General features: G+C 42.9%; 2 protein-coding genes across 2 annotated transcripts in view; one reads left to right on the top strand and one right to left on the bottom strand.

The window, feature by feature from the left end:
- Positions 1-26,971, bottom strand: part of TRMT2B (tRNA methyltransferase 2 homolog B) — a gene marked incomplete at its 5' end in the record, with an annotated part of 83,996 nt that overhangs the window by 8,136 nt on the left and 48,889 nt on the right. The window lies entirely within an intron of this gene.
- ARL13A (ADP ribosylation factor like GTPase 13A) lies at positions 15,858-26,151 on the top strand. The gene is made up of 8 exons (XM_067722859.1): positions 15,858-16,098; positions 16,467-16,537; positions 21,263-21,512; positions 22,406-22,511; positions 23,024-23,211; positions 24,052-24,142; positions 24,238-24,400; positions 25,712-26,151. Exons 1-8 carry the CDS (start codon positions 16,040-16,042, stop codon positions 25,717-25,719), a joined length of 936 nt encoding a protein of 311 aa, XP_067578960.1. The 5' UTR covers positions 15,858-16,039; the 3' UTR covers positions 25,720-26,151.

Raw genomic sequence — 26,971 nt, 5'->3', positions numbered from 1 at the left:
CTGAAAAGTGGAAAGAAGAAAGTGGACTGCCTGGAGACTTTAGGATGTGAGGAACACTACAGTGGTGAGTTGCCTGGGATTTCTTTTTGCTTCCCATATATTGCAGATAAGGCACTGGAGAAGACTACAACCTGAAATTGCCAAAAAGGCCCAGACCAAGAAAAGCCCCAAGAGAAGATTGTTCCCTTTAGTTAAATAATCAGGGAAATGGCTGCCTAGCCAGAACAGAAAAATATTTTTGATAATACCCAACCTACTCTAACCAAACATCAGAGGAAAAACTGTCCCTTCCCTGTGGTGTCAGTGGTGCCAAATAGAGTCACCCATGTCTGGCCCCTCATGGCAGCAGTTAGACAGGGAGAGTTGGCCCTCTGTTTCCCCCACAAGTGTGATATCAGTGGGACCAAACAGAGAACAGAACTTCCACCCTACCTCCCTGGTAGCAAAGAAGTGGAACAAGGCAATGCAAGGTGGTGCTAGCTGGCACTCCATTAGCCCACTGGAGTAATGTTAGTGGGGCCATCCCCACCTGGCAGCTGTGAGGTAGTGAGAGTCAACCCTCCATTCCCCATTTTTCCATCTGGTGTTGAGGAGATCTAGCAAGGAGCTGAACTTCCACACCCTTCAGGAAGTAACTGGAAAGAAATTAACAGAGCCTCAGGGGGGCTGTGGGAAAATGAAAGAAGGACAGAATTTATATCATTGGAGTCTCAGAAAAAGAGAAAAAACACTATAGGGCTAAAAAGTATTTGAAGAAATAACTGGCTGAAAGCTTCCCAAAGATGAAAATGTGGATATTAGTAGACTGTGATAAATTACTTATGTATAATGTAATAATTAGAGTAACCACTAAAAAATCTATTGAAAAATATGTTCAAAACGTGTATAGATAAACCAAAATGGAATTCTTTAAAAAGGTTCAAGGGACATCCCTGGTGGCGCAGTGGTTAAGAAACTGTCTGCCAATGCAGGGGACACGGGTTCAAGCCCTGGTCTGGGAAGATCCCACATGCTGCGGAGCAACTAAGCCCGTGCGCCACAACTACTGAGCTTTCACTCTGGAGCCTGTGTGCCACAACTACTGAAGCCTGCGTGCCTAGAGCCTGTGCTCTGCAACAAGAGAAGCCACCACAATGAGAAGCCTGCACACAGCAATGAAGAGTAGCCCCCGCTCGACACAACTAGAGAAAGCCTGCTTGAAGCAATGAAGACCCAATGCAGCCAAGAATAAATAAATAAATAAATAAATATCTTTCTAGAAAAATTAAAAATTGAAAAAAAAGTTTAAGTAACACACAGCAAGGCAGAAAAAATTGAGAAGAGGAACAAAAAATAGAGGGAACAAACAAGAAACAAAAATAAAGCAGGAAACATAAGCCTTAACATATCAACAATTACATTGAATGTAAATGGCCTAAAAAAACCAATTAAAAAACGAGTTTGGTAGAGTGGCTTAAAAAAACATGACCCAAACACGGTGTCTACAAGAAATCCAATTCAAACATAATGACATACGTAGGTTGAAAAGAAACATTACATAAACATAAACATTCTCCTCAAGCACACATGGGACATTCTCCAGGATAGATCATATGTTAGGCCATAAGTCTTAATAAATTTAAGAAGATTGAAATCATATCAAACATCTTTTCTAAACACAATGGTATGAAATTAGAAATCAATTACAAGAAGAAAACCAGAAAATTCACAAATAGTTGGAGGTTAAGCAAAATGCTACTGAACAACCAATGAGTCAAAGAAGAAATCAAAAGATAAATAAAAAAACATCTTGAGAAAAATAAAAATGGAAATACAACATACCAAAACTTACAGAATACAGAAAATATGTTCTAATATTGATTGCAGTGATGGATGCACAACTCTTTGAATATACTAAAAACCACTGAATTGCACATTTTAAATGGAAGAACTGTATGGTTTGTGAATTATGTCTCAATAAAGCTGTTATTTTTTAAAATGCATAGAACTATACACGCACATAAATGAGTTCATGTAAAACCGGTGAAATCTGAGTAAGGTTTGTGCATTTTTATCAGTGTCAGTTTCATAGTTCTAATACTGTACTATAGTTATACAAACTATTATTAATAATAGGGAAAGCCAGGTGAAATGTACATAGGACCTCCTTGTACTGTGAATCTATAGTTATTTCAAAATAAAAAGTAAAAATCCTGAATATACCATCAACAGACAAATGGATAAAGAAGTTATACACACACACACACACACACACACACACACATACACACACAATGGGATATTACTCAGCCATAAAAAAATGAAAATTTGCCATTTGCAACAACATGGATGGACCTGGAGGGCATTATGCTTAGTGAAATAAATCAGACAGAGAAAGACAAATACTATATTATCACTTATATGTGGAACCTAAGAACTAAAACTAGTGAATATAACAAAAAAGAAACAGACTCACAGATATAGAGGACAAACTAGTGATTACCAGTGGGGACAGGGAAGGGGAAAGGGCAAGATATGGGTAGGGGATTAAGAGGTACGAACTACTATGTATAAAATAAATAAGCTACAAGGATATATTGTACAGCACAGGGAAAACAGTCAATATTTTATAATAACTATAAATGGAGTATAATCTAGAAAAATTCTGAATCATTATCTTGTACACCTGAAGTTAATATATTATAAATCAACTATACCTCAATTAAAAAAATATAAACATTCATCTTGTTAAAAAAAATCCTGAACATAGGGCTTCCCTGGTGGCACAGTGGTTGAGAGTCTGCCTGCCAATGCAGGGGACATTGGGGACATCATGCCCCAGTCCAGGAGGATCCCACATGCCGCGGAGTGGCTGAGCCCGTGCACCATGGCTGCTGAGCCTGCGCGTCTGGAGCCTGTGCTCCGCAATGGGAGAGGCCACGACAGTGAGAGGCCCACGTACAGGAAAAAAAAAAAAAAAAAAAAAAATCCTGAACATGAATGTTTATTCTAGCTCCATTCACAACTGCCCCAATTAGAAATAATTCAAATGTTCCTCAAAAGATAGAATAAATACACTGTGGTACATCCACACCATGGAATACTATTTAGCAATAAAGAGAAACCGACTATTTATATATACAACTATTTGGATGAATTTCAATGGCATGAAGCTGATGTTAAAAAGCCAGTTTTAATCATAAATGTATGATTCCATATATATAACATTCTCGAAATGACAAAACTATAATAATAGAAAACAGATTATTAGTTGCCAGAGGTTAGTGGGGTGGGGGAGGTTGGGGAAGAGGTGAAACTATAAAGGGATAGCAACAGAGAGCTTTTTGGGGTGATGGAACTGTTCTGTCTATAGATTGTGGATACATGAATCTATGTGTCTTAAAACTGTATAGATGTGGGTTTTTAAAGTCTATTTTAAGGTATGGTAATGTTGAAAAGAAAAGAGAAAGGAATAGAGGATAAACATGTAGATTAAATAAGATGATGGTTACTAGGGTGTTCACTTTATAGTAACTCTTTAAGCTAAGTTTTGTTTTGTGTAGTTTTCTGTATCTTTATTTTAACTAAAAAGTTGTTTAAAATAAAAATAACAGGGATGAAAAGGGAAATGGAAATAACCTGGGTCAGGAAAGGCTTCTTTTGAGGAGGTGACAGGAAGATGAGAGAACTGAGAGATGAGAACGAACCATGAAAGTGAAGGGTGGGAGGAGAGTATTTGAGGCAGAGAACTGGAGGCAGGAGAGAAGGGGTAGGATAGAAGGAGGTCCTGATGCAAGAACATGTAGCTGTTCACATCCCAGCAACAGGAGGTGTGTGTGTGTGTGTAGATTTATTATAAGGTACTGGCTCATGCATTTATATAGTCTGGCAAGTCCCAAAATCTGCAGGGTGAATTGGCAAGCTAGAGATTCAGGAGAGCCGACTGTTTAGTTCCAGTACGAGTCCGAAGGCCTGAAAACCAGAAGAGTGGATGGTTGTAGTTCCAGTCCAAAGGCCAGCGGACTCAAGACCCAGGAAGAGCCTGGGTTGTTTCACTTTGAGTCTGAAGGCAGAAAAGAAGTCAATGTCCCAACTCAAAGGCAGTCAGACTTCTGACTCCTTCCTCTCTTACTTGGGGGAGGGTCAGCCTTTTTGTTCTTAGTCCTGCCTCCAACTGGTTGAATGAAGTCAAATTAGGGAGAGCAATTTGCTTTACTCAGTCTATTTAAATGTTAATCTCACCCATAAACACCTTCACAGAAACACCCAGAATAATGTTTGGCCAAATATCTGGGCACCCCATGGCCCAGTCAAGTTGACACACAAAATTAACTTATTACAGTATGTGTATTACAAATGTATGAAACAACTTCATTGAAGGAGGCAGGGTAAGTGTGGTGACCCAACTGACTTTGGAAATAAGTGGAGTCTGTAACACTGAAGGCAAAAGAGAATGCACTAAGGAAATGTGAATGAGGTATATACTTTAGTTAATAATAATGTATCGATACTGGTTCTTTAATTTTAACAAATACTAGTGTGAGGTATTGTAAAAATTAACAAACAGAAACCTCAAATAAAATAGAGTCAAGAAGCCAGAAGGGGGGCTTCCCTGGTGGCGCAGTGGTTGAGAGTCCGTCTGCCGATGCAGGGGACACGGGTTTGTGCCCCGGTCTGGGAAGATCCCACATGCCGCGAAGCGGTTAGGCCCGTGAGCCGTGGCCGCTGAGCCTGCGCGTCTGGAGCCTGTGCTCCGCAACGGGAGAGGCCACAGCAGTGAGAGGCCCCGCAAAACAAAACAAAAAAAAAAGAAGCCAGAAGGGGGAGCTCTCACAACCTACGACAATAGCAGCCCCCAACAGGCAGAAAAAAACCTTAGTCCTTTTGCCTGGCAAGAGCTCAGCCAATGAGAGACTGCCAAAACTCAGCCAATGAAAAGCCACTATACTTCAAACTCTCAATTCCTCCAATGGACTCTCTGCTTACTAGCCTTCCCAACTTCCTCTTCGAACTGTCAGTAAGAGGTCTCTCCTCCTTGTGGCGGAGGGACTTGCCTGTGGCTCACCACAGTTGCAGACACCAAATTACAATTCTTTGCTGACTCTGAGTAAATCCACTTTTACCTGAGAAGTAACTGGCAGTCCGTTTGTTTAAGGTCAACATTTTGCGGGCCCATACAGGGATCCAGAGGAGACCCCCAACAACTCTGAGGCTGGTGCACAGACAGGTATGGTAACTAAAAATCCCACTGAACGGTTTTTTATTGCTGACCCCGAGGTTTAAGGGCAAGTTTTTCTCCTGGATCCAAGCTCCTGCCCTCTTTGTGTTTTGAAGCTCTCCAGGTTTAATTTGGGATCTATTTTAATGGTTTATTCTTTCTGATTAAGGCCTTATTCTGTCAGTGAGTACTTCTTTGGCACTTTGGCCTGTTATTTTTTTTTTTTTTTGAAATCAGGCTATTCCAACTGGAACTGTGGTAGCCTTCAGCTTGATTTCTTTTGGAACAGGAGTTGTTTCATTGGAACTGTGCTATTCAGCCTTCAGCCTGATTCCTTCAGGATTAGGCTGCTCCGAGCAGTCTTTGGCCTGGCTCCTTTGAGATTAGATTGTTCCCTTAGAACTGGCTGGTAGTAGTCCTGCAGGCTGTTTGAGCCTGTTTAAGCTGTTTAGGCTGTTTGAAAATTACTATTTTACTCTAAAGAAAAACCTCTGAGAAATGGGATCCCAATTATCTAAATACTTGAGGGCACCCTTACCTACAGGGACCCTGGCTGATTTTACGTTTAAAAACTGCAGTCCTGGAATTCCCTGGTGGCACAGTGGTTGAGAGTCCGCCTGCCGATGCAGGGGACACGGGTTCGTGCCCCGGTCTGAGAAGGTTCCCACATGCCGCGGAGCGGCTGGGCCCGTGAGCCATGGCCACTGAGCCTGCGCGTCCAGAGCCTGTGCTCCACAACGGGAGAAGCCACAACAGTGAGAGGCCCGCGTACCGCAAAAAAAAAAAACAACAAAAAACCGCACTCCTTCCTCATGTACATTTCTAAGTAAATGGACCAACCTAACCAAAGGCAATTTAGAACATGAATGGTCATTATGGAGAACTATGAAATTCCAAACTTACTTTTCTTAAGACCAAATTGACAACCACACCTGTAAAATTTCCAAAACTGAATGGAATGCCTATTTCAATTATTTTGAGGCTTCCAAACATTATCAGGAGCCTAAAATTGCATCTCTGCAAAATAAGATTTTAAGATCCTCTGAGGCAAACAAAGAAAGATAGAATGGCTGCAAAAGCCTCATGTTCCTCTTCCCTGGCTTCTGCATCACAGATACTGCCTCCAGTGTCATCTTATTCCTTTCCCCTGGCTCTGCCTCCAGTGCCATCCTCCTTCTTCCCTTTTATGCCACCTATCCCTCCTCTGTAACCCTCAGTTCCCCCATACTAATTCTCTCACCAAACTTGCCCTTCTCTCTGAAACTCTCCCCACTGCCATTTCCTCTGAACTTACCAGAACCTCTCTCTCTAAAATTAAGCCTTGTGAGGATCCAGAGACTAAACTCTTAATTTTTTTATATCCCCTGGACTAAAGTGGAACTGCAAAGCTATAGTCAAAGATTTTCCCAAAGGAACTGAAATCCTTACAGATATGCTGAGGAATTTAATATAGTCATTCAGACTTATCAACTCTGACTTAAATCAGCTAGTTCATATGCTTGTCAGTGAAGGCCAGGCCCAGCTTTGGATGAAAATCACCAACTGGGGACATCCTGAAAGGTCTCTAGAATTACAACTGGGAGACCAGCCTATTTACCAGTCAAGCTCAGGCAATCGCTAAGTGACTTTATAGAGCAATTCATAGTGCTTTTCCAAAGCCTGTTGATTGGAACAAAATTCAGGCTTGCACACAAAAGCCTAATGAACCTGTTTATGACTATTATGATCAACTTCAGAATGTGTTTAAGGAAATTTCTAATCTTCCCTCAGATGTTGTTCTTCCTGGGTAGCTTTCAACTCTATTTTTATTAGTGGGCTGAACCAGGGTTTTTCTCTTCTAGTAAAAAGGACCAGGATGGAATGGGAAACTTTGTCCATTCCAGATTTAGTTAATCTGGCAAACCAGCTCTCTTACACTCTAGATGAGTCACATAAAAGGAAAACTGCTAAAATTCTTGATCTTCAACTCCAGCAAATGGAGGCCCCTAAACAAAACCAAAACCCTCCTAGTTTCTGCTATTATTGCAAAGAGCCAGGATATCAGAAAAGAGATTGTTACCAATTTAAGCACTTCAGGTGCCTTCAGCCTTCTAACTTGCCTATCCAACATCCTCCCAATTCTCAATGACAGGATTCAAAGGAACTATAAGGGCTATTCCCAATCCCTCCCTCTTAATTATCTTGAAGAACATTTCTCCAGATTAAGGATAAATCTTTTCCAGCCCTGACACCAGAGCCACACTCTTGATGCTCAACCCCACTACAATAAAATGGTTTCTACCTTGGAGCACTAAGACAGTTCAAATAGTAGGGATCCCTAATGAACCTCAAGAGGTTCCTGTCTCTGAACCTATTCTCTTTTGTTTAGGCCCTTTGAGAGATACACACCCTTTTCTCCTTAGTTCCTCCACCCCTATCCATTTATTTCACTGAGTCTTCTTAGAGAAGTACAGCGTCATGCCAGAATTTTTCTCTCCCAAAAGGAAGAAATAATTCTACAGTTTGACAGTAGTCATCAAAGCAGTCAATCAGGTGAATTAAATGACCCTTTGACATCTTTTATTTGCTCTGTCTCTGATGGTACTACAGCTGATTCTGGAAACATTGATCATTTGTCCCTATTGGATCAGCTACTACCCTCCTTGTGGGCAAAATCTCCAACTGATATTGGTAATTCACAGTGTACATCCCATCAAGATCCAAATACCTCCCAAACTTCTCCCCAGAATTAATCAGCACCCTGTAAGTAAGGAAGGCGTTCAAGGTAAAAAGCCCTTAATAGAAGATAACAAGGCTCAAGGCCTCATTATCCCTTGTACTAATCCCTGTAGTCCTCTGATTTTACCAGAAAGAAAACCTAAGGGCTGAGGGTGGAAGTTTGTCCAGGACCTCTGAGCAATAAACAAGACTGTTATCCTTCAACACCCTGTTATTCTGGACTTTCATATGCTACTAACATCCGTTTCCAACAGAAGCAAACTCTTTACTATGATTGATTTATGCAGCGCATTCTAACCAATACCTTTTTGCCTTCATTTGGGAAGAGAAACAATTCACCTGCACAGTAATGCCTCAGGGTTTTACTGAGAGTCCTTATTTCTCACAAATCCTGAAGGCTGATCTGGATGGTATAAAGTTCCTTTGGGGTTCTACTTTGTTGCAGTATGTGGATGATTTGCTTCTTTGCCCTCCTTCTCAAGCCTTCTCATAGGAAAACAGCATCCACTTGCTAAAGCTTTTAGCCTTAAAGTGACATAAGGTTGCCAAGGAAAAAATTGCAGTTTTCCCAAACCCAGGTTCGATATTTAGGGCATCTGATACCAGAAAAAGGGCTATACCTGGATCCAGAAGGCTTCATGATGTCCTGAGTTTCTGAAAATCCAAAACTAAGCGCCAACTACAAGGTTCTCTCGGGCTAGGTGGATATTGCTGAAACTGGATTCCAGATTTCTCTCTTACAGCCAAATCTCTGTATATTTTACTAAAGAGCAACCCCAACACAATTTTATGGGAAGAACCAGACAAAATAGCCTTTAAGGCCTTAAAGGAGAGTTTGATGAACCCACACACCCTTGGGCATCCAATGATCAGATTCCCTTTTCCATGTTTATGTATGAAAAGGAAGGTAATGCCTTTGGGGTACTCACCCAAAAACATGGGGACCACCATTGATCCACAGGGTATTATAGCCAGCAACTGGACCCTGTGGCACAGGGACACCCCCACCCCACACCTTGCCTTAGAGCCATTACTGCCACTGCCTTTTTGGTTAAGGCTATCAAAAAGATCGTGGTGGGATCCCTTTTAACCATTTTTGTACCTCATGCGGTAGAAGCCCTTCTGAATTCTCATCACACTCAACATTTCTCAGCCACCTCAACTCCTAAGAAGTCCTTTTGTTAACTTCCTCACATAACTCTTTTAGGTTGTAATAACATTAACCCTGTGACTCCTCTCTCCTCCATCATCAACGAAGTCCCTCACAACTGCTTAACACTTATGGATCACCTCCCGATACCTCGTGATGATCTGCAGGAAAATCATTTGGGTAATGTTGACTTCTCATGGTTTGCTGATGGTTCTTTTTTAAAAGGTGATCATAGTAAATATTGTGCTGGGGATGCTATCAGAACTCCTTTTTATGTTGTTGAGGCAGCATCTTTACCTATGGCTACTTCAGCCCAACAGGGCTGTACTTCAGCCAAGTACAAAACTGCCAATATTTATACTGATAGTAGACATGCTTTTGGAAAAGCTCATGATTTTGGAATATTGTGGAAGCAACATGGCTTCCTAACTTCCAGTGGAAATAAAATTTTAAATGGCCCCTATGTTCAGGAATTATTGAATGTAATACTTTTACCTGCCACTTAAGCTATTATTAAAATTCCAGAAAATTCTGAACTTGACTCCCTGGAAGCTAAGGGAAATTACCTTGCTGACAGTTCCACACGGAATGCTGCACTTAAAGGAACCAAAAGCAGTCAAACTTCTGTCACGGTCCCAAGGGATATTTCCCCAAATGATAACTTAGAAAAACTGGCTGGAGAAGCCCAATAATTGGCCTCAGAAAAGGAAACACAAGATTGGAAATTCAACAACTCTTGGTTTGATAAAAAGCGAAAGCTTTGGTTCAGATCAAATAACAATTCAGTCTTACTGAAGACTCTAATATTCCTACTCCTAATCATTGTATATGCATTAAACCATTGGTCTACTGACAAAATTACAATTTTCATGAATCAATGTTCGTCGGGAAACATTAACAAAGCTGAAAAAAATGCCTACCTCATTTGTCCCACTGGTCCAAAGTACAACCCAGGGAAGCCTATTCTTACTGCTCCCAAGTATTTTAAACTGCCTTATAGACCATTCAAGGTCTAGCAATTGGATTTCATACAACTTCCTCCATCTCAGGGATGTAAATAAATACGTTTTGGTCATGGCCTGAATGTTTTCACACTGGACTGAAGCCTTCCCTTGCAGAGAGGCTACTGCCTCTTCTGTGGCTAAAGTCCTTTTGGAAAATATTATACCTACCTGGGAAAATCCTCTCAAACTTCATAATGATCAAGGGACCCATTTTACTGGTCAGGTATTTTTGACGTCTGTGCTGTTTGGCCAGTTTTACAACAGTTTCACTGCACTTAGCACCTTCAATCCTCTGGTTTATTCAAATGCAGTAACGGCATTATTAAAACTCAATTGGCAAAATTTGTATGGGCCCTCCAAATACGTTGGCCAAAAGCACTGCCATTGATCCTTCTAAATCTTATATCCATCCCTTTTGGAACTCAAACGCTCACCCTTTGAGATAGTCACAGGTCACTCAATGCACTTGGTTCCTACCTCTTTTGCCCCACAACTGACAAAATGAGAAATACTCCAATTTTGCAAAGGCCTAATCGCTTCTATTAAAAATAACCATGTTTGGGCTTCCCTGGTGGCGCAGTGGTTGAGAGTCCGCCTGCCAGTGCAGGGGATACGGGTTCGTGCCCCGGTCCGGGAGGATCCCACATGCCGCAGAGCAGCTGGGCCCGTGAGCCATGGCCGCTGAGCCTGCGCGTCTGGAGCCTGTGCTCCGCAGTGGGAGAGGCCACGGCAGTGAGAGGCCCGCGTACCGCAAAAAATAAATAAATTTAAAAAATAACCATGTTTTAGTAGAGCAATGTTTTCACAGTGCGCTCTCAGGAGGCAAAGACCTTAAGCACCCTCGCAGCCTGGAGATTTCATGTACTGGAAAAGACACCTCCAGGACTTCCCTGGTGGCGCAGTGGTTAAGAATCTGCCTGCCAATGCAGGGGACATGGGTTCGAGCCCTGTTCCGGGAAGATCCCACATGCTGTGGAGCAACTAAGCCTGTGAGCCACAACCACTGAGCCCGTGTGCTGCAACTACTGAAGCCTGCACGCCTAAAGCCCATGCTCTGCAACAAGAGAAGCCACTGCAATGAGAGGCCCGCGCACCACAATGAAGAGTAGCCCCCGCTCACCGCAACTAGAGAAAGCCCGCACGCAGCTACAAAGACCCAACACAGCCAAAAATAAATAAAATAAATATTAAAAAAATTTATAAAAAGGACACCTCCAGAAGGACTCTCTTTAACGTCACTGTAAAGGCCCCTATCAGGTACTGCTAACCAACCCTTGTGCCATCAAACTCCAGGGAACAGACTCTTTGATTCACATGACACATGTAAAGAAAGCACCGCACCCTGAGTGGACCTGCACATCATCTGGTGACCTGAAAGTAAATAGTTCCCAGAATTGAAGCAGACAACATCTGATGAGACAACTTTCCAAAGATATCTAGGACAGGCTTGTCAGAAGTTTGTCTGCCAATCCTTTGATGATGATACAACATGTCATATGATCTCCAATGTCTATGATCTTGATGATATATGGACTTTAGATAAAAAGTGCCTCAGAGCTGTCCCTCCTGCCCTTCCTTGTTACTCAAATGTGATCTCAATAAGTTTCCAGTATGTGCACTTTCCCTGCATTGTGGGACACTACACCCAGGAAAGGTCCCTTCTGGCACTGAGGGACAAAAAGCCACTGAAACCAGAAAACCTGACTCTTAACCAGTGATGCTTTCAGAGAACGATCATGATCAAAAGGAGGAAATGTAAAAATTAATAAACAAAAACCACAATTAAAATAGTCAAGAGGCTAGAAGGGGGAGGTCTCACACCCTATGACAACAGCAGAGACCAACAGGAAGACTTCCTTTTCTTGCCTGGCAAGAGTTCAGCCAATGAGATTGTCACAACTCAGCCAATGAAAAGCCACTATACTTCAAACTCTCAATTCCTTGAATGGACTTTTTGTTTAGTATAGCCCACCCAACTTCCTTTTCTCCTCCTTGCTGTGAGGGGTGCTTATGTTTGGCTTGTCATGGTTGCAGACCCCAAATTGTAATTCTCTGTTGATCCCGAATAAACCCATTTTTGCTGGAGAAATAACCAGCAGCCTATGTGATTTAGGTCAACACTTAATAAAAGGGGAAAATGTGTACAGGGTATATGGGAACTCTCTGTACTATCTTTGTAATTTTTCTAAAACTGTATATCTAAAACTGTTCTAAAAAATAAAGTTTTTTTAAAGTTGACTTTAAAAAAAAAAGAAGTACAATATAGTCTGTCCAGAAAAGATGGAAAGGCCCAGAGCTGAGGCAGTTTCTCTGGTCTCTGAAATCTCACTCACACAGCCTGTGAGTCCCTTAACTTAATACACAGACTCTGAAACCAGACTGCCTGGGTTTGAATTCTGGGCTTTACCACTAACTAGCTGGGTAAACTTGGGCAAATTACTCAACCTCTTTGTGAACCTCACCTCTCTCTTTTTTAAAAAATTTAATTTATTTTTTATATAGCAGGTTCTTATTAGTTATCTATTTTATACATATTAGTGTATATATATCAATTCCAATCTCCCAATTCATCCCACCCCCACCCCACTTTCCCCTCTTGGTGTCAATACGTTTGTTCTCTACATCTGTGTCTCTATTTCTGCCTTGCAAACTGGTTCATCTGTACCATTTTTCTAGATTCCACATATATGCATTAATATACTGAACCTCATCTCTTTTTTTTTTTTTTTTTTTTTTGCACTATGCGGGCCTCTCACTGTTGTGGCCTCTCCCGTTGCGGGGCACAGGCTCCGGACGCGCAGGCCCAGCGGCCATGGCTCACGGGCCCAGCCGCTCCGCGGCATGTGGGATCCTCCCGGGCCGGGGCACGAACCCGCATCCCCTGCATCGGCAGGCGGACTCTCAACCACTGCGCCACCAGGGAAGCCCCCTCATCTCTTAAAAAGAATGATAGCCCCTATTTTTTGTTATAATAAGGATTAAGTGAGTTTAATATGTATAAAGTGCTAAAAAGAGTGCTGGCACATAGTAAGTTCTATATAAATACTTTGTAAACTTAAAAAAACCATGATGACCAGAAGTTCATTTAGTGGGCTTCCCTGGTGGCACAGTGGTTAAGAATCTGCCTGCCAATGCAGGGGACACGGGTTCGAGCCCTGGTCCGGGAAGATCCCACATGCCACAGAGCAACTAAGCCCGTGTGCCCCAGCTACTGAGCCTGCACTCTAGAGTCTGTGAGCCACAACTACTTAAGTCCGCGCACCAACAGCCCGTGCTCCGCAACAAGAGAAGCCACCGCAATGAGAAGCCCACACACCACAACTAGAGAAAGACTGCGCGGAGCAGTGAAGACCCAACACAGCCAAAAAAAAAAAGTTCATTTAGTAATTAGCTTTAATCAGACAAGGTAGGGAGATGTGGGGGTTTGGCTGCTATGAACTAGGCAGTGATTACCATGGATATGCCAGAACCTTGACAGCCACTGTTAGGATGTGGACTTACTCTTCATAAGGGGGCAACTAAGCTGTGTTACTCTGGCAAGAAGGCTAGAAAGCTCAATACACCTTCCTATTACTCTACCCATCCTATTTCTTTCACCCAAAAAGAACCAACTTCTAATCAGATACATAATTAACCACCCCAAGGTAAGCAAAATGTATCATTATCTCCATTCTGTAGATAAGAAATCTGAAAATGGTAGGTTTAATTTTATTTTTTTTACATCTTTATTGGAGTATAATTGCTTTACAATGGTGTGTTAGTTTCTGCTTTATAACAAAGTGAATCAGCTATACAAATACATATATCCCCATATCTCCTCCCTCTTGAATCTCCCTCCCACCCTCCCTATCCCACCGCTCTAGGTGGTCACAAAGCACCGAGCTGATCTCCCTGTGCTATGTGGCTGCTTCCCACTAGCTATCTATTTTACGTTTGGTAGTGTATATATGTCCATGCCACTCTCTCACTTCGTCCCAGCTTACCCTTCCCCCTCCCCGTGTCCTCAAGTCCATTCTCTATGTCTGCATCTTTATTCCTGTCCTGCCCCTAGGTTCTTCAGAAACTTTTTTTTAAGATTCCATATATTTGTGTCAGCATACGGTATTTGTTTTTCTCTTTCTGACTTACTTCACTCTGTATGACAGACTCTAGGTCCATCCACCTCACTACAAATGACTCAATTTCATTTCTTTTTATGGCTAATATTGCATTGTATATATGTGCCACATCTTTATCCATTCATCTGTCGATGGACACTTAGGTTGCTTACATGTCCTGGCTAAACAGAGCTGCAATGAACATTGTGGTACATGATCCTTCTTTAAGATATGTTCTTAATGAAGAATTTGTGTGATGCCAGTTTGACCTTTTTTAGTGGTACTAACAAATACAGACTGCCTGAGATCAAGTTAGGAAGCTCTGCTAATTATCAGGAAGTAGACATGAAGCTGCTACTTCTTGTCTCAAAGGGAGATGGCTATCATGGAACCCAGACAATCAGACTCTGGTGTTTCAGGCTCCAGGTCTTATCAGTTTCATGAGCAAAGCTGGAGTAAGGCTGGTTTTGATCACAGGCCACATATAAGGTTTCCCTTTCATCTGGCATAAGCCAGAGCTATTCTCCAGGAGGTCCTTATGGGAATCCAAATAATTTTCTAGGGAATGAACTATGCTCTAAAACATGCTATGAAATGTGAGTCCCTATTTGGGGATGGCTATTCTCTAAAACAGTGGGTGACTCTGCAGAACCCTGCTAAGTTATTCATTGATAAGCTGGCACATACACTGTGCTCATCAGATAGCTAAGAAAAGCCCATCTGAGTATCAGCCTAAGTCCTTTGTTAACCCAACCAGAGCTTCCCCCAGCTCTGGGCCCCAACGTAATTAGTCATTAGGAAAATATAAAGCAAAACCACAATTAGATACCACTTCACATCCACTAGTATGGCTATAAAAAATACAGTGAGAGTTGGTGAGGATGTGGAGAAATTTGAACCATCCTGCCTTGCTGGTAGGAATGTAAAATGTAGAAACAATCTGACACTTCCTAAAAAGGTTAAACATAGAGTTATCATATGACCGAGCAATTACACTCCTAGGTATATACCCAAGAGAACTGAAAACATATGTCCTCACAAAACTTGTACACACATGTATATAGCAGGATTATTCATAAGAGTCAAAAAGTAAATACAATCCAAATGTCCATCAACTGATAAATGGATAAACAAAAGGTGGTATATCCATACAATGGAATATTATTCAGCCATAAAAAGTAATGAAATACTAATACATGCTAAAACACGGATTAACTGTAAAGTGACTGTGTAAATTACCCTTTCTACTTAGGCAATCACTTCCAAATACGGCTGTACTTTGATATCACCTGGGGAGCTTATGCTGCTCCCTGAGAATCTTTGAGAGTAGGGTACCTGGACTGATGTTTGAAATCAGTTAGAGTAGATAATCTCTAAAATCCCTTATAGCACTAGGAATTGTATGAAATCTATGATAGTGGGTCACCAACACCCACATTTTGGAAGCACAGGCAGTAAGAGAACCAAGCCCAATGAACTGTTGTTCATTAGAACAGGTCTTCCAATTGAACTCTAAGCTGGTTCTTCTCCAAGGCATCTCTCCACCCCACCCGCACCCCCAAGGTTGCATGAAGATATTCATAACAGGAATGAACTATGGCTGAAGGGATAGGTCACACCTGATGCCATCATGCCTATGTGGGTTGCTTTAATAAGAAATCACCCCATTTTGCCACTAGAGTTGACGATAACCAGTCCCTCCCTCTATGACATAGACAAGGTTGGATAGAATGAAGTAATGGACTTCTGACAGTCCCAGGCTTCCTGTTTATCAGTACCTGTGTACTCATAAGCTGATTTAGGTTCAGAGTTAATAATGGGGCTGATTTCTTGTTTACTTGTTTCCCTTAATATTAAAGAACTAAGCTGAATCATGTTCCGGATACTGACCTCCTGCTGGCCTCGTGTAAACGCAACTGAAGAGACACGAAGGTAATACTGTAATTATTTCTCTAGACCTGTTCCACCATTTCCTCCAATGTACCTGCCCACAGTCCCTCAAAGAACAAATCTTTATGATATATATTATTAGGGGAAGTGACTAAGTAGTGTCTACAAGATTAAGGGCAGGGTTGGGGAGGATGGCCAATTCTATAAGGCAAGTGAATCAGGGAAGAAAAGCATCCTTGGAGGCTTTGGGGAGGGGTCCCCACACCACCTTCTACCACCTGGCTGTGCCTTTTATGACTGCATTGGGACCACTGCAGGCAGAGCCCCAAACACCAAGGAAGAGTATAATTCTTTCTTTAGCCTAAGAACTAACAGTACTTTTAAAGCTTTGGCTCATTTTCCATTTCTAGGAATGTGACCATCATTATCATTGGACTGGACAACTCAGGCAAAACTGTTCTTGTGAAGGCATTCCAGAGACGTAAGGAATTGAGAGTATTAGATCCTGGTTTAGGTCTCCCATGGGTCCCAGCGACCAATGAAACAATCATTCCTTCCTAGCCTTACTTCATGACCCTTGAGTTTCCTCTTTTAAGGTAAACACTTCCACACACACACACACACACACACACACTCTCTCTCTCTCCTCTCTCTCTCTCTCTCTCTCTCTGCTCTCCTTGGGTGTTATCAGCCTGTTTATGTAATGCCTGTCACCTGCTCCCTTTATAAGATATCCTAATTGAAGGTCTTCTCATAATGTCAGTATGAATGAACTCAGACTATGTAAAGCACCACAGTCGATTAGGAAGGATAGCATGTTTGAAAGTGTCTAGTTTCAGAGCTCAATTAAAGTGGAATTTGGTCTAGATAAGACAGACAAGTGGGGGATGATGAAGAAGTTCAATAACGTGAAACTCTTTGTGACAGTTCATATAGAGGGTTGGAGCTTGAGAAATGGTGTCAGTTCAGAGACGTGCAAGTTTAATACCAAATCTCCAGTTTAATACCTTGACATTTCAAGAAGCCGTTACACAGAATTTCAGGGAGCTACTTTTCCGGTTGTGAAGACACAGCTAACTGCTAGCCAAAGAGCCCAGCACAGTGGTTGGCACAGGATGCCCTCCACTGATTTTTATTAAATAAAAGAAGGGTTATGATGAGGTGGTTGTTTTATATAGGCTGGCAACAATCTACAAAGTAGAGGAAAGGGCTAACTTGACTCCTCTGCCTCTGGCCTACTTGAAGCCAGCATCAATTTCGTTGAAATACAGCAACAGCCTGCTGGCTGATCTTGCCGTCTGTAGCTGTCTCCCCAGTATTCAGTCCACACAGCTGCCCGAAGGACTTAATGCAAACATCTGATCATGACCCAACCCTGCATGAAACCACTCAATGCCTCCCTGTTGTCATCAAAATAAAACTTAAGTTCCTCAGCTGCACACAAGGAAGGCCCTCCATGATTTGGTCCCTGATTTTTCCAGCTTCATTTCCCATGCTCTGCACATAGGCCCCTTGATGGAGCCAAAACAAATGACTTGCCATTCATCTGCCACTATACCATTCTAGTTCACATGCCCACGCTTTCCGTACATGCTCTCCTGCTACCTAGCATTTCATCCCCTCCATCATCTACCTGCTTAATCAAATGCCTCAAGACACAGCCTAAGCTTGACCTCAGGAAAGCCATCCCTAATGCCCAGCGCCTCCTTCTTCAGCTTCTACTCTATTCTGTGCCTCCCTCGATCATGCACTTATCACAACCTCATTGCACAACTGCAAGTCCATCCCCTACACTGTGAGCCCTTGAGGAAAAATAATGGATTTTTTTCAGCTCTGTATCTTCAGTCTCTGTACTTTTAGTACGTTCAGGTAGGTACTCATTCACTTGTGGAATGAATGTTCTCCCTCATTCCACCATTCTCCTCAGGCTACATGTTGCCTCATTCCAACTTTTCCCTCTCTTCCCCTCCCCCCACCCTCAGAGTGGCAGCCCCAAGCACATTTTAGCCAATGGTTCAGCCTGGTATCCCACCTTATGGGCAGCAGACTTGACTGCCTCTCCCAATTCTCTGATTGGCAGAAATGGTAAAAAGGTAAGCAGCACCAAGAAAATCAAGGAGCCAGGGTAAATCACAAAATTACTGATAAAAGTGGGGATAATTTTTAGAGCCCAACTCAGCCCCACCCCTAGATTCCCATCCAGTCTGGGTGGGGCCCGGGAATCTATGTTTTAAGAACTCCCCAGGCCTTTCAATTGGCCAATCAGCTTTGGGAAGCACTCATCTGTAATTAGCCCTATGCTATTTTGCCTATGAGAATAGCATCTGCTTTCCATTCTAATTCCTGGAGGACAGAGCCTGGAGTCTATTTAATTTGTTACTGTATAACTTGCCTTGTGCTTGGTGAATAACTTGGGGCTGATTGATAAACCAATAGGTTTATGGTTGTGACTTCATTCACGGAGAAGTTTTTAATGGCTAAGAAGCAAAGTGCCACTGATGTCACATTCTAAAGAACATCTCAGGCCACCTCTGTCCATGCAGGACTGCCAGAGTCAATCTAGTAGGTTCCTCTGTACCCAAAATGCAATAGCTTGCCCCCCCACCAGCTCCTGCAAATGTTTATGATTGCCAAAAACAGGTAACAGCCTAGGGAGGAAGTTCCAATCTACAAGTAGTAACTTGTGTGAATCTCTGAAGACACCAGCTATAAAATATTTGGGGACATAAGCCATTATCATTAACAACATCATTCACTATAACTATTTTGTCTGGCATGGTCATATGGGGCAAGAAACCCAAGCATGAGCACAAGCAGGTGCCCTAAATGAGGGCGTTTAAAGCAGTTTCTCTCAAACCCGGCTATACATTTCAATCATCTGGGGAGCTTTAAAAGAAAATGCTGCCTGAGCCCCGCCCCAGATCTATGGCATCAAACTCTCAGAGAATGAGGCCTAATGTCATAGGTTTTAAAAGCTCCACAGGTGATCCTGAAGCATAATCAGTACTGAGAGCCAAAAATCAGAATCACCTGAAGAGCTTTCACACCAACTGATCTGGGACCTGAAGGTTCAGATATTTTGGCCTGGAGAAGGCCCAGGGAATCAAAATCTTAACAAGCGCACCAGATGATGCTGAGACACAACAGGCATGAATTTTACTGCTCTTTAAGGCAGTGGGTCTCAAAATGTAAGGTGCAGAAGAATCACCTGGGGATTTTGTTAAATGTAGGAGTTTGCTAAACATACAGATGCTTGGGTCCCAAGCCTAGAGATTCTGATTCATTTGGTACAGGGTAGGGCTTAACAATCACCCACATGTAACTCTAAAGCAGACAGTCCCCAAACTATGCTTTATGCAACACTCTGCTAGGGATATAGAAATGGATTCATCTCAGTACCTGTCCTCAGAGTGTTTATAAATTAATAGAGGAAATAAGAGAAATGTAAATTTTCAGGGGACAACTTCTGGTGGCATCTAGAGTTTGCCAACAGTACATTGAATTATTGAAGAAATGGTAAGGTTTCAAGTAAAAAGAAAAAAAATGGGGAAAGATAAAGCTTGCACTGATACTGAAAACAAGATTTTAAAATTACCTTTAGAGTTTTAACCTCTTCACTTATTATTTTTAAGTAGTCTAATACAGACATAACAAATAACATATCAAAGCTGTGACTGAAAATTATATGTTCTGTGAAAGCTATAATTAAAAATAAATCATTGACTAACATAAAAACAGAAGAGGACATTATGAGATGACATTAAAATGTAATAATATGTACATATACACACATATAGAGAGACATGTATACATGTAAATGTGTGTATAATCATACATTTCCAAAGATCTGAAAGCATCCTATTAACTTGTCAGTTAAACGACTTATTCTGGCAATCCTATGGAAAATGTTCCAGGTAGATTTGAAACTATAAATAAGAAGCTACTGATTCTGGTCTTAGAACTCCCAGGTATGAGTGTAGAGAATCTATAAAATCATTTTGCTACTAATATGGGCAGAGAGCTGGGCCAGAACGGTCAGTTCAACAGACTGGAATGTGTCTATGGACTGTCATGCTGAACCACATTTCTCTGGGGGCTGAGTGAGGGGTGGAATGCCCTGTGGGATTGTATGGTCTGGCCATAGCCTTGAAAGGGCAAAGGTATCTGAGTTTGGCATGGTTTCTCGGAGGAGATAGGAGGAAGAGGACTTCATACACTCATCCACAGTAACAGGCACCATAAACATTTACTGAACACCTACTGTGCATAAGGGAATGCAGAGCCCCTCCCTCACAGAGCTTAGATTTTAGCTGGGGAGACAGGACATGCACAGAATGAGGTGAAGGGCCAGTTTAACAGGTCACGTGTTCAAAAAGAGAGAGAAGTGAGAGCTGGACTGGTCAGAGAAGCTTCCTAAAGTAAGTGGTACTTGAGCTGGGCCTTGAAGAAAGGATGCGAGAGAAGAGCGTCCTGTTCATTCATTCATTCACTCATCAAATTCATTCAACAAATATTTATTGAGCACCTGTGTGCCAACCTCTGTGCTTGGCATTATGTATATAACAGTAAGTAAAACTGAAGGGATTCCTATCCTGTTGCAGTTTATAACCCAGATAAATAAATCATAGAATTTATAACACTGTAATATGTGCTGTGATGGTGGTAAGCCCAGAAGAAAGTGGGGGATGGTGGTGTGAGTTAGAGAAAACTTTCTAGAAGGAACAAGATCTAAATTGATATTTAAAAAACAAAATAGGTGTTAACCAAGCAGAGAGTAGTGGAAGAGTGTTCTAACCAGCAGGAATAGCATCTTGTGAAGGCCCAGGGCAAGAAAGAGCATGACAATCATGTGGAGTGGGGGGTAGAGAGGCACATGAATCAAGAAGCATAGGGAGGAAGAGACTGGGTACCAGGGACCCTGGACACCAGTCAGGGAAGAGATGGATCTGGCAGGTTAGGAGGCAAAGGAGTCTGTATTCTACCTTCGGAGCAGTGGGTACTCACGGAAGGTTACTGAGCCAGGAGAGGGTAGCATGAGCAAAGTGCGGTTTAGGAGGATGGATTGGCGAGCATGAGCCAGATGGCAGGATACATTCGTAGGATTCCTCAGGGCAGGCTCTAGTCAAAGTTCAGATCATCGTTTAACAAATTCATCTAACTATAGCCCCATTTTGTTGTTGCTTCTCCTCTCTTCCCCCATGTATAGTACTCCCCAGTAGGACGGGCGGTAGTATGAAACCTGAACTGACCACACTCCTCCTGGATGATTATGAAGTTTCCGTCTATGATCTGAATGGAGACAGGAATGGCCGAGAAATCTGGCCAAGCTACTACGCGCAGGCACATGGACTTGTTTTTGTCCTGGATTCCAGTGACTTAAGCCGCATGCAGGAAGTGAAGGTCATCTTACCACACCTGCTGTCTGATGAAAGAGTGGCCGGGAAACCCATCCTATTGTAAGAGTCTGCCTTTGTGTCCAATTTCCCCTTCCCATTTTGTGCCTTTAGAAGAAGTAGACAGAGGAAGGGTTAAGTGGTCCCTGTGTCACATCCAGTTAGACTTCCTCTCCTCTTTGGCTGAGGGGGAGTGGCCCAGTCCTCTGGGGGCTGTTTTCAAGAGCCACTTTCTACCAGGCACTGCCATGGGGGAACCTGTTACCTAACTGTGCAAAGGTAATTTTGAAGGCAAGCATCAGAGGGAAATGGAGAGTAATATCTGGATCTTCCACTGCACCCCCCGCCCCAACCCATCCCTCGACTCTTCCTGAAGACTGCCTTCCTAAATTTGCTTCTTTTTTCTGGCTTCGGTCTTTGACCCTGAGATGATGGCAGAAAACCCCTATTTTGTATATTCAGTGCCAATGGCCTCCTCCCCTGGTAAACTGCCCGAGAGTTATGTAACTAACTCTTACCCCAGGGTGATGATTCAGGTGGCCAGTCAATCCTCACCCCTCCCCCACTCCGTTTTAGCCTTTTTTGTTCCCCGTTAGGACCACCAACCCAAGCGTGGACAGAGTTTGGGGGAGGATGTAGAAGCGCCAAATTCATTCGTATCCCAGTTAGCAATTCTAATTAAAGTTTGATGGTGCAGTGTAGAGGAAGTGAGAAATGAGGCCTGGGGATTATCTCGGATTCAAATTACTTGTGCTATTCTTTCCTCCACTGAGAGTTGGCTAGAAAAATGTCGGGCTCGTCGCACTGGGTATGGCTTAAAAGCTAGTCCCTGGATATGTAGCAGCTGTACCAGAATTGGTTGTCCCCCTCTTTCCCTTCTTTTCTTTCCCTTGGCCTCTATCTCAGTTTTACTCATCCTCTCTTCTTCCCTCCCTCTCTCCAATGCCCGGCTTTAGCCTGGCCAACAAGCAAGACAAGAAGGACGCCTTGCTACTTCGTGATATTACTGAATATCTGCTGCTGGAAAGGCTAACAAACAAGAACCAGTCCCTGTGCCGAGTGGTAAGTGTCTAGCCCTCCCCTCCCTTGTCCTCTCAAGCAAGGCCGATGCCTCCCTTGGCCCATAATCAGCCTCCTATGCCGGGTCTTAGGCAGAGCCTCTCTTTGCCAGGCAACAACTACAGTGATGATTTCTGACTCAACAGTGATAATAAATATCACACTCTTACAACACTTTCACATCTGTTTTCTCATTAGGCCTGCAAAATAGCTCTTTAAAGTTGGAAGTTTCAATAGCTTCATTTTATGGTTAAGAAAGTTAAGGCTCAGAGACTCTGAGTGACCTGTCCGAGATCACACATCCAAGACATTACACTTGATTAAAGGATCTTAGCTTTTGTACCTTTCATATACCTTCTCAGGAGTGAATGCTGAGAATCTCCTAGGAAGTCTTAAGAGCCTCTCTAGGCACAGCAGAGCTTATGTGCACCTGTGCTCTTTGGCTGAGGGTGACTGGGACTGTGAGCCCCAGGGGTCCCAGGTTGCTGGGCTGGAGCCTTCTCTTTTTGTCACAGGAGCCCTGTTCAGCCATCAAAAACCGCCAGAGAAGGAACCATGAGCCTATAATTGGAGGCCTGCGCTGGCTGTTATCTGCCATTGGGGATAAATATGAAGAGCTGTGTGCTCACCAACAGCCACTCCCATCGAGCATCCCAGCCCCCAAGAGCACCAGAGGCTTTGGGGAAATATGCTCATCAGACAGGTACCAAGCTGTCTCTATTAGGTGTACTGATAAGAATAGATGAAAAAGGGCTTCCCTGGTGGCACAGTGGTTGAGAGTCCGCCTGCTGATGCAGGGGACACGGGTTCGTGTCCCGGTCCGGGAAGATCCCACGTGCCTCGGAGCGGCTAGGCCCGTGAGCCATGGCCGCTGAGCCTGCGCATCCCGAGCCTGTGCTCTGCAATGGGAGAGGCCACAACAGTGAGAGGCCCGCGTACCGCAAAAAAAAAAAAAAAAGAATAGATGCAAAAGTCAGTCTTCAACCTAAGCAGTGAGTTCTGGGAGGGGCATGGATTCTGTGCGGTGCTGAGCAAGTCTCTCAAGATCAGTTGGCCCAAATGGGGCGAGGGCAGTGACCACAAACATACCAACATTGTTAGGTACACCCTCCCCTCGGCACAATTTGAGTGGTCACGTCAGTGGGATAAGTTAAGTCATCAGTATTACATTGTCTCCAAAACAGGGTTTCAATTCCCTGGTTTGTCACAGAGAGGAGAAAAGGAGCACGAGCCCCTTAAGGAGCTTATTGGCAATATTCTATGGCTAAATACCCTGGAGGTGCCCCACATTCTCCGCTTCCTGTTCTCTGATCATCCCAATGATAAGGAAAGATGGGAGGGAACAGGAATATAGAAAAGAAGAAGAAAAATAAAGAAAACGGGGTGATCAAGGTTTTGAGGAATAAAGGGACTAAATGTCCTCTTGTTCTGTTGTCCCTTTAATTGTTCCAAAGACATATGGCAGGGATGGGGGGACAGCTGGATTTGATTAAGGAGCTTGCATCTGTTTTCACTATGGCTTTGTCCTTTCTATCTTCCCCAGCTTCACTACCAGGATGGGAAAGTCCGAAGAAAAAAGACAGCACCTAGGACAACACTCAATGGAACCTAGGCCTCTAAAGCCAATCCTACAGGTAAGTGGCTCACTAAATGTTATTGCCCCAGGGACCAATCCCTGAGCTCTCGGGCACCAACTGACTTTTTTTTCCTTCATCTTCCTGCTGTACAGAAAGAAGGTATAACAAGACCTAAAAAGAACACATCAGTAACATTTGCTTTAGACGAACCCAAGGAGGAGGATGAATGTTATGGGGGAAATGGAGCTTGTAACACCACTGAGCCTGGCTACAATCAGAGCCCCCAGCTCCATATGCTGAGAAAGCTTTTTGAAGGTAATCCTGGATCAGTGGTTAGTCAGAGAAGAAAAGATATAAAGGCTTTTCCTCACAATTTATAAAACAGTATTCGTATTTTGAGTCCAAAACTCTTTTCTCATACTATGGTTGGTGGTCAGAAGAAAGATATGTAGATGAAGTGCTTGGGGATCACCCTCTGGCCGTCCAGTATGATGCCCCAAGATCTTTGTTTGGATGGCTATAAGGTTATCTTAAAGGTTATGATTTCCAGTGGTGGAAGTACAAATTGGTACAACCTTTAGGGAGAGTAGTTTGGTTGTATGTCTCCCTCCTACTCTCCCTCTCTCTCTCAATAGATATATATCGAGAACTTTAAAACTGTGGAAACCCTATGAGCCAATCATCTCATGTCTTGAACTGAAGCCAAAGATAATTACACAAGTACACAAAAAGGATGCTCATGGTTGCTCAATCATAGCATTGTGTATAACAGCTAAAAGTTGGAAACAAGCTAAATGCCTAACAATAGTGAATGGCTAAATCAATTATGGTGCACCCACACAATGGAATACTATGCAGACCTTAAAAGGGCTAATGTTGACTTATATTTACTGACATGGAAAGTTTTCCACAACCCAAAGTTTTGTTAGAGAAAATGGCAATTGAGAGCACAGCACATATAGCATGATGTGTACACATGCATAGAACATCTGGAGGGGAATCACCGAACACAAGCAGTGGTTTTCTCTAGGGGTAAGATTCTAGGTGATTTTGAGAAGAGCCAAGGTAACTTTCTTTGGATTTTTGTTATTACTGGAAATTTTTTTAATAATCATATATGATTTCTCCCAATATACTAAAGGCACTAAAAAAATCTGTGATGACTTAAAGGCCCATTGTTGTTAATGTCTTCTCCATCTCAGTGTTCCTTGGCCCCAGTCTCCATGACAATAAACTGTCAATATTATAATGTCACTTCTGCTCTCCAAAGGATCTGGCCCTTCAGGCTACCCCAGAGCCTTGGGTTGTTACACCTACACAGAGGGCCCTAGATAGGAACATTGAGGAGGAGAGAGGTACTGCTCTGGGAAGGAGGATGAGAGGTGAGTGGATGGAATCTGGCAGAAGAGTGGAGGAAGTGTCTTTCTAGATGTCAGAATCTACCTTTAAATCTCTGTCCAAAATTGAAATCCATTTTTCATTTCTATAACCTCAGAACCAAGGGCAAAAAAGAGAGAAGACACTGGGGACCTTGGAAAGTAGCTAACACCCTCCTCACCTGGATGGACAGGAAGCCTGGTGCTTAGCTTTGCTTGCAGTGACTACCTATTTTCTTTCTTTTTTTAGACTTTTAACAGAGTGCTAAAGAGGAAAATGAAGGGAAGTCAAAAGAAACATCTCATATCCCTCCTTTAGTAAATGGGTTCATCTACAGAACCATTAGGATTATTCAGTTTTTCAATTTCTGTTTGTTAGTACCTCTACAGTCCCCCTACAACTCCACCTACTCTAACATAATATCCCTGAGAACTCCCATTGTGCCTGTACATCGACATTCGAGCCATAAAATGAATCTTATCCCCACCGAGAGGCTCAAGAACAGTTAGGCGGCATCCGTTTGCGAGTGAAGACAACGTTGGCAAAGAAGATCAGAGCCTTGACGTCTTTGTACCCAGGTGCTCCCGATGAAGTTTGTGAGCAACATGTTGTGGGTGACCAACTGCAGTTGAGCCTTAGAAGTACAGGGTCAGTTTAGAATTACATTTTCCCCCTATGTTCTTGGGTGGAAGGGGACTGGCATAAATAAATAGAACTGTTCTGCTGAGAATTATGCTCTGCTGAATCAATTTCAATCATGCCTCTGAAAACAACTCAGTTTTAAATTCCCTACCACTGTCTGAGAAGCCTGGCGACAATTCTTTTGCTGTCCCTTCAGGAATAGCAATTGCTGTCTCTCCTAACACTTAGGTTAGGTATGCAAAAACCGTACGAGCTTAAACACATTCAACTCTCCATCCCAAGGAAGGCAGTAGTAGTGGTGGTAATCATTCTTCACTATTAGTTCAGCTGTTACTTTCACCATCAATACCACAGCCCCCATTTACCGAGTGCCTTCTGGATGTCAGACGCAGCACTAAGCTCTTCACGTTCATTATCTTATTCACAAAAACCTTGGGGGTAGGCAGTATACCTGCCTGCATTTTACAGATGAAGAAACTAAGGGGTAGGGAAGTTAAATAACTTATCCAAGGTCCCACAGCCTGTAAGATGCAGAGCAGGGAACCAAATCCAGATCTGACTCTAGAGCTACTTTAGGCCAGAAAGATCTGCTTATGCTTTGCTCAAACTCTACCCAGAAAGAGAAAGCTATACCCAGGAAAGATGCTGAAGCCTCACCACGCCCATGTCAGAACTACGTTGACAGCAATAAGCACACCCATGGTAGTGGCAGACACGGGTGAGTGAGCACTTCCATTCTGCCAGACGCTGGGCTAAGTGGTTTACATACATTACTGCCTTGCATCGTCACAAGCCTATGAGGTCGGTTCTATTATCATCATCTTGCGGAGGCAGAAATTAATGTTCAGAGAGGTCAAATCATTTACC

This window comes from Pseudorca crassidens, chromosome X, assembly GCF_039906515.1.
Source record: "Pseudorca crassidens isolate mPseCra1 chromosome X, mPseCra1.hap1, whole genome shotgun sequence".
Lineage (NCBI taxonomy): Eukaryota > Metazoa > Chordata > Mammalia > Artiodactyla > Delphinidae > Pseudorca > Pseudorca crassidens.
Note: the sequence above shows the minus strand (reverse complement) of the source record. Positions and strands in the feature narration are given on the sequence as shown.